Genomic DNA, 9,049 nt, shown 5'->3' on the forward strand with positions numbered 1-9,049 from the left:
TTGGGTGTAATGATGTCGATGTGGACAGTAGGACCTATATGTAGTTTCGGTTGGGTGTAATGATGTGGACAGTAGGACCTATATGTAGTTTCGGTTGGGTGTAATGATGTGGATGTGGACAGTAGGACCTATATGTAGTTTCGGTTGGGTGTAATGATGTGGATGTGGGCAATAGGACCTATATATAGTTTCGGTTGGGTGTAATGATGTCGATGTGGACAGTAGGACCTATATGTAGTTTCGGTTGGGTGTAATGATGTGGATGTGGACAGTAGGACCTATATGTAGTTTCGGTTGGGTGTAATGATGTGGATGTGGACAGTAGGTATGTAGTTCCGGTTGGGTGTAATGATGTGGATGTGGACAGTAGGATTTATATGTAGTTTCGGTTGGGTGTAATGACATGGATGTGGACAGTAGGACCTATATGTAGTTTCGGTTGGGTGTAATGATGTGGATGTGGACAGTAGGACCTAACAAAACAGTCTAAGATACAGTGAAGAGACAAAACTGGACTGTCCTATATAGTAGAGAGCTAAGACAGGCAGTGTTGATGCTCAATATACATTGCGAAGGCAAGACTGGACTGTAATATATATTGTAAAGGCAAGACAGTACTTATACAGTGTAGAAGCAAGATAGTACTGTTATTACAATATACGGGGAAGACTGTACTAATATACAGTGTAGAGACACGACAAGACAATACTTGAATATACATTGTAGAGATAAAAGAAGACTGTAATATACAGTGTAGATCTAAGACAGTACTAATATACATTTTAGTGGCAAGACAAGAGTGTAACATAGAATGAAGGGACAAGACAGGACTGTAATATACAGCGTAGAGGCAAAACAGGGCGGTAATATTCTGAGCTAACTTTATTTAAGCTCTAGGAAAAGTTTATTTTAAATGCTGAATGTATGTATTATAGTTATTTAACTTTTAATCCTTTAATTTTTATTTATCACAATGCAATACCCCACCCTAGCGATCGGGCAACATTCGATTTTCTTCAGAAAAATAGTGTCTCATGCTACTAAAACTTCAACATCGTGTCTTGTCTTTTCCTTCCATTCACTAAATTCACGAACCTCATTTTTTTTTTTTCATAGATCGGGTAACCTTCATAATAGCCAGTGCCGGATAAACCATGAGGTAAATGCAACATCTGCATCAGCCCTCCCCCCCTCTCCACCCCAAAACAAAAGAGGACCTCTACAAATATTTTGTTAACATTATCTATGAATATTGCGATATTCGATTTATATATTTATTTCTTATATTTGAAAGTTTGTTTTTAAATACAATAAAGATTTTTTTTTTTAAATCCAGCCCTGATAATAGTTAGTTGACTTTATTTTGGTGTTCGTTTTTTAACAAAATAAGAAAGCGTAAATAAGAGTAATGTGAAAAATTGTTTATTATTTCCATAAACATAAACATTGTTTTCAGTTTATTCGATATTTACGAGAAAATGATAATTTTAAATAATTAATATTAACTTCTGATCAGAGCAAGTTATCTACTTAGAGTAGGGTTAAAAAAAAAGAACTACTGGGTAGAGAATATAGCTAATCTAATATACTTTTCTTACGATCTTACTTATAGAGGCGGGTTCGAATCCCCATCCCACCATACACGTTCGCCCTTTCAGCCGTAAGGGCGTTATAAAGTTTCGATCAATCTCACTATTCATTGGTAAAAGAGTAGCCCCAACGTTGGCGGTGGGTGATGATGACTAGCTGCTTTCTCTCTAGTCTTTCACTGCTAAATTAAGGATGGCTAGCGCGGATAGCTCTCGTGTGGCTTTGCAGCGAAATAACCTAATCAATACTTATAAAGATTGTAATATATTGTTTTATCATATTGTTACATTATCGGCCATTTCGGATACCGGCGTATCAGAGCAAGATTGATTTCTCCCGCCTTGTTTTTAAAGTGCATTATGGGATGACAACATTATAATCTCTACCACATGGACGTTACCGTTTCACTACACCCATCGGTAAAGTTAATCGTGTTATTTAAATGATAAAGTAACTCGGTGAAACGATTAACGATAAGAATTATTATGTGTTTCAATGTATAAATTTTAAATTTTTCTACTGCTCCGAAAGTATTAAAATTACCCAGAAACTACTGCGATGGAGGCTAGTACCGGTGCGTTCCACTTTCGTGCGACACGCTTTCCAAGCGAGAGTGTAGTACTAGGATGGATTTTAAAGAAACTTAGTCCACATCTGTTTTCTCTACGCTTCCGCCTAATCCTTCTGATACCTCAGAAAGATTAGTTTTACATTTGTTCGGGACCATAATGTTTAAGTTTATGGGATAAGAATTAGAAAAAGTCGATTTCTCTAACTAGAGAGTCTCAACTAACGCCAACGCCTGAGCGAATTACAAACGTGTGTGCACATTTTACTGTATTGATTATTGAATCTAGTTATACATATCTTTGGGTATTAACATAAACTTTGTGTTGTTCTACATCAAAATAGCAGCAGCAGGACGAAACAGTTACTATTTAACTCTTAAAAGATCTCTGTAGGTAGGAGCATGAAAGCGTGAATTACGGTGACGTCATGTGTGGATGTACCACCGCGTGTAACTACCGGTGAAAGTCTCGTGCAGCACTGACTGCAAAGACTTGTGAGGCCTAACAAGTCTACGGTACGTAGTACTAGTAATAGTAGCAGTAGTGCTATAGGACTAGTAGCAGTCCTTATTCTTTTATTTCAAATACTCCGTAGATTAAACTTGCATAAGTAAACTAACTTGTTGTACTTTGGAAGTGCGTAGATGTTAAATTTCAGTGTGAACTCTCAAGTAAAATAGATATTAACTTCAATTCATAAGACTATATTTAGTTGACGAAAAGAGAAATACATCGGTGCCATGGTACGTGAGACTGATAGTCCGAGACTCGTGAGCGTGTCTGATGGTGTAAAATTTGTGATTTCCAGACTAAATTAGATTGAATACCGTGAAATTGTAGCGGTTATCTAGGCTTAACCTGAATAATAACGTTACTTTAACTCGTTAACTTGGGGATTGTACAGTTCCTGAAATTCAGAAAATACAATTACATATTAATAAGGCCCGTATCTGTGTTTTCGATTACAATTTACAGAACAAGAGCCGTAACATGTTAACACTGAATAAATACAGTTTTACGTACGCTTCGTAAAACAGGGCCATCAAAATACTGAAGTTCTGTGCGTGTTGTGCTCTATAAAATGTGGAATATGATGATGTGTGACGTGATGCCTACAATATCAGAAGACAATGTTAACCAACAGACAAGTCAGCTTAGCGGAGACGAAGCAAACTTTGAGCAACTCATGGTTGATCTTCTTGACGAGAGAGACAAGCTTATGGAAAAACTACAGAATACACAGACGGAACTCGGTCAAGTTGAAAAAGAAAGAAGGTCGCTACAACGTCAGTTACAAGCCAATCTGCCTCAGGTAAGCAGTGATTATCCATGACTTTGAGTTTTTGTTGTTCTTTTCGAAATAAATTGAATAATAATTAAGTGCTCTTAAAGTTAAAAGTCAGAAAACATCATATACAAATTACTTGTAAAAGCTCTAAGAAGTCTAGGTTTTGGTTCATAAAAGTTATTTTTAGAAATAAAATTTTATAGCAGATTTTTTTAGTATACGTTCAGGTGAGAACGTTAATTTCTTGAAACTGTTACTTCCCAAACACCAATTCACAGGTACAACATGAACACTTTTTTAATAGTTTAATTAAATACAAATCATAATTACTCATCAAGACTAAAGTTACAAACTGAGTGCTTAAAATTACCACTTGTTGAGGTTTGTCCAAACTTACGATCTCTGCTACTTCGTACTTCCATTGTTTTAGCTTTAAGTTTAATATCGCATCATTCTTGATACTCCTTTAATATTGTCGTGAAGTTCTTTTTTTGTTGGGTGGACTCTTTTAAGTTATTGGTGAAAATAATACGACACCCAGGCCACCTAACGATAACAAATTTCGTTATTTGTTCACAAGTTCACAAGTAAGGTTTACATATTCAAAATAAAAATTACCCAATAATGGTACTACGACTAATGGTCAAATAAACTTGTACAGTTTCTCGGCTAACCGATAAATTAACTGAATATACGGGTAACTAACACTGATCTGAATACTTCACTAACTTCTCAATCATTTGAGAACTGTAACCCGTTAGTACACCTAACAAAAACTACACGTAGGCTCTACTCTACACATCTCAATCATTACACACAACCAAAACTACATATAGGTCCTACCGTCCACATCTCCATCATTACACCCAACCAAACTACATGTAGATGCTACTCTCCACATCCCTGTCATTACACCCAACCGAAACTTCATGCTCTACACTGTATATTACAGTCCTGTCTTTATAATAATAATAATAAAGTACAATAGTATAAAGTATAATACAATAATAATAATAATAAAGTACAATAATATAAAGTATATTATCGTAGAAAAGCTTCGAAAGTGGCGCAACTGATTCTGAAGTAAGCAACGATGACAAGATGGCAGCTTTAATATGACACTATAGACTTTATCAATAGAAGTATTTAGTATAATTAAGTCAGAACTGGCCCCCCAGTGGCACAGCAGTATGTCTGTGGACTTACTGCGCTAGAAACCGGGTTTCGATACCCGTGGTGGGCAGAGCACAGATAGCCCATTGTGTAGCTTTGTGCATAAATTCAAAAACAAACAAACAAACAAGTCAGAACTGTAATCTACAGTTTAAAGGCAAGACAGTACTAATATACAGTGTAGAACACGCACGTACGCAGGGGGTTCGGCCGAACCCCCTTTATTTGTGATAAATTATGCTTATATAGTTATAACGCAGGTGCTTATGGTATTTAACGTTTTCTACGTAGTCTATATTATTCTGACGAAACATTAGCATTTTGTGGCTCGAAATTATCGCATGCACAGTCTAGCTCCACATTCAGTGTTACAACATAATGATGACTTGTTGACATTTCATTGGATGTTTGTAGATTTTATGTGAACAGCCATGCAATTGTTTAAGCTATATTTTCTGCGGGTATACCCTCAGACCTGTGGAGCATTAACATGATTTGCATGCTGATTGTGCGTTGGCTTTTGATTTCACAAATTAAACCCCCTTGAAACATTCTACTTGAGAGGCCGTAGACAACAACAACAAAAAAAACAGTACTAATATACATTGTAGAGGTAAGACCAGACAGAACTGTAATATACAGTGTAGAGACAAGACAAGACTGTAATATACAGTGTAGAAGTAGCAAGACAGGACTGTAATATACAGGGTAGAAACAAGACAGGACTGTAATGTATAGTGTAGAGGCAAGACAGGAATGTAATGTACAGTGTAGAGGCAAGACAGGATTGTAATATACAGCGGAGAGGCTGGACATGACTTTAATATACAGTGTAGAGACAATACCGTAATATAGAGTGTAGCGGCAAAACAGGACTGTAATACACACTACAAAGACAAGCCAGGACTGTGATATACAGTGTAGGAACAAGACCATAATATACAGTGTATAGGTAAGAAATAAATATAATATACATTGTAGAGACAAGACAGGACTGTGATATATAGTGTAGAGGCAAGACATGACTGTAATATACAGTGTAGAGGCAAGAGCGTACTGTGGTATAGAGTTTAGAGCAAGATCATAATATACAATGTACAGGCAAGACAGGATTGTAATATACAGTGTAGAGACAAGACAAGATTGTAATATACATTGTAGAGAAAAGAAAGGAATGTAATGTAAAGTGTAGAGTCAAAACAGAATAAATATAGTGTGTAGAGGCACGACAGTATAAATATACACTGTATAGACAAGAAAGTACTAATATTTAGTGTAGACACAAGACAGGACAGTAATATACAGTATACAGAAAATACATCACTATTATAAATTGTGGAGGGAAGACAGGAGTGTAATGTACAGTGTAGAGGGAAGACAAGATTATAATATACAATGCAGAAGAACGACAACATTAATATAGATTGTTGAGAAAAGACAGGAATGTAAAATACAGTGCGGTAACAACACAGGACTGTAACATACAATGTAGAGACAAGACAGGATTGTAATATACAGTGCAGACAGAAGACAGTGTTTAGAAAAGATAGGACTGTAATATAGAATGCAGAGGGAAGACAGGACTGTAATATAGAGTGTAAAGCAAAGACATGTCTGTAATATACAGTGTAGAGTAACATAGGACAGTAATATACAGTGTAATGGTAAGATAGGACTGGGATATTCAAGGTAGAGACAAGATAACACATGTACACAGTGTAGAGGGAAGACAGGACTAATATACAGAGTAGAGGCAAGACAGGACTGTAATACAGAACGTAGAGGAGAGTCAGTACTAATACACAGTGTAGAGTCAAAGCAGGACAGTAATATACAGTGTAAAGGCAATATAGGACTGGGATATTCAGGGTAGAGAAAAGATAATATAAGTGCACATTGTAGAGGAAATACAGCACTGTAATATACAGTGTAGAGGAAAAATAGTACTAATATACTGTGTAGAGACATGACAGGATTCTAACATAAAATGTAGAGGCAAGACAGGACTGTAATATACAATATAGAGACAAGAAAGGTCTCATATAAAAAATAGCGGCAAGACAGTCAAATATAGAGTGTAGAGATGAGACTAGATTGTAATATACAGTGTAGAGATGAGACTAGATTGTAATATACAGTGTAGAGATGAGACTAGATTGTAATATACAGTGTAGAGATGACACTAGATTGTAATATACAGTGTAGAGATGACACTAGATTGTAATATACAGTGTAGAGATGACACTAGATTGTAATATACAGTATAGAGAGAAGACTAGATTGTAATATACAGCGTAGAGATGAGACTAGATTGTAATATACAGTGTAGAGAGAAGACTAGATTGTAATATACAGTGTAGAGAGAAGACTAGATTGTAATATACAGTGTAGAGAGAAGACTAGATTGTAATATACAGTGTAGAGATGAGACTAGATTGTAATATACAGTGTAGAGAGAAGACTAGATTGTAATATACAGTGTAGAGATGAGACTAGATTGTAATATACAGTGTAGAGATGAGACTAGATTGTAATATACTGTGTAGAGAGAAGACTGGAATGTAATGTACAGTGTGGAGTCAAGAAAGGATTGTAATATGCCGTGCAGAGAAAAGAACAGGTCTACCATATAAAGAATAGAGGCAAGACAGGACTGTAATATGCAGTGTAGAGGTTCATATACACTGTAAAAGCAAAACTAGACTGTAACATATAGTGTAAAGGCAAGGCAATACTAATATACAATATACAAATAAGACAGGACCGTAATATACAATGCATGGGGAAGACAGTACTAATACACAGTGTAAATACAAGATAGGACTGTCATTTACAATGTATAGACAAGATAGGGCTATAGTAGACCGTGTAGAGACAAGACAGGGGTGTAATATACATAGTACAGATAAGACAGTACTAATATACAGTATGTATATATATATATATATATATATATATAACAGGGCAGTAATATACAGTGTAAAGGGAAGATAGGACTCGTATCTACAGTGTATAGACAAGACAGTACTAATATATAGTGTAGATAATAGAGAAGACAGTAATATACAGTGTTGAGGCAAGACAGTACTAATATATAGTAGTGTAGATGCAAGATATGACTTTAATATACAATGTAGAGGAGAGATAGTAATAATATACAGTTTAGAGACAAGAAATAATTGTAATGTAAAGTGTAGAGGAAAACAGTACAAATATATACTATAGAGGCGAGACAGGACAGTTGTATGCAGTGTAGAGTGAAGAGAGGATTGTAATACTAAGTGTAGAGAGAAGACAGGATAGTAATATCGGGTAGAGGAAAGGCAGTACTAATATACAGTGCAGAGGGAAGATCGGACTATTATATATAGTGTAGAGACAAGACAGGACTAAATATAGTGAAGAAAGAATAGAGGAATGTAATGTACAGTGTAGAGAAAAGAAAGTGCTAATATACAGCGTAGAGTGTATATACAATGTACAGTGTATATATATAGAGACACACACAAGACTGTAATATAGAGTGTAGAGACAAGATAGGACTGTGATTTATATTGTAGAGAGAAAAAAGGACTGTAATATACAATGTGGAGAGAAGACAGTACTAATACACATTGTAGAGGAAAGTTATGAATGTAATAGGCAGTGTAGAGACAAGACAGTACTAATATACAGTGTAGGGACAAGACAGGATAGTAACATACTGTGTAGTCGAGAGACAGTTCGAATATAGATTGGTGAGGCAAGACAGGACAGTAAGATACAGTGTAGGGACAAAATAGTAGTGTAATATACCTTATACAGGAGAGACAGGACGTTAATATACAATGTATAGACAAGACAGTACTAATATACAGTCTAGTATATTATACAGTGTAGAGGTAAGACAGGACATGTAATATACAATGTAGAGACAATATAGGACTGTAATATACAGTGTAGAGACACGACGTTATTAATATATAGTGTAGAGGCAAGACATGACTATTATACAGTGTAGAGGCAAAACATGACTGTATTATACAGTGTAAAAGGAAGACAGGACTGTAGTATACACTGTAAAGACAGTGCTAATATGCAGTGTAAAGGCAAGAGAGGAGTGTAATATACAGTGTAAAGAGAAGACAAGAGTGAAATATACAGTGTAGAGGTAAGACATTACTAATATATAGTGTAGATATAAGACAGGACTGTAGTATACTGTGTAGAGCAAGAGAAGACTGTAGTATACTGTGTAGAACAATAGAGGATTGTAATATTATTTGTCGAAGCAAAACAGTACTAATGTGTTGTGTAAAGTCAAGACAGGAATAACATGTACAGTGTAGAGGGAAACAGGATTGTTAAATACAGTGCCGAGGCAAGACAGTACTAATATACAGTGTAGAGGGTTTATACTTTATATTATTGTACTTTATTATTATTATTA

At 35.5% G+C, this 9,049-nt stretch overlaps 1 protein-coding gene across 1 annotated transcript in view; it reads left to right on the forward strand.

The window, feature by feature from the left end:
* The first annotated feature begins 2,194 nt into the window (after positions 1–2,194).
* LOC111089693 (liprin-alpha-2-like) overlaps positions 2,195–9,049 on the forward strand; it is a 16,766-nt gene continuing 9,911 nt past the window's right edge. The window contains exon 1 of the mRNA XM_022402627.1: positions 2,195–3,471. Coding sequence (XP_022258335.1) covers positions 3,241–3,471 — 231 coding nt within the window. The 5' untranslated portion in view covers positions 2,195–3,240. The remainder of the gene's footprint in view (positions 3,472–9,049) is intronic.

Source organism: Limulus polyphemus, unplaced genomic scaffold (assembly GCF_000517525.1).
Source record: "Limulus polyphemus unplaced genomic scaffold, Limulus_polyphemus-2.1.2 Scaffold7054, whole genome shotgun sequence".
Classification (NCBI taxonomy): domain Eukaryota; kingdom Metazoa; phylum Arthropoda; class Merostomata; order Xiphosura; family Limulidae; genus Limulus; species Limulus polyphemus.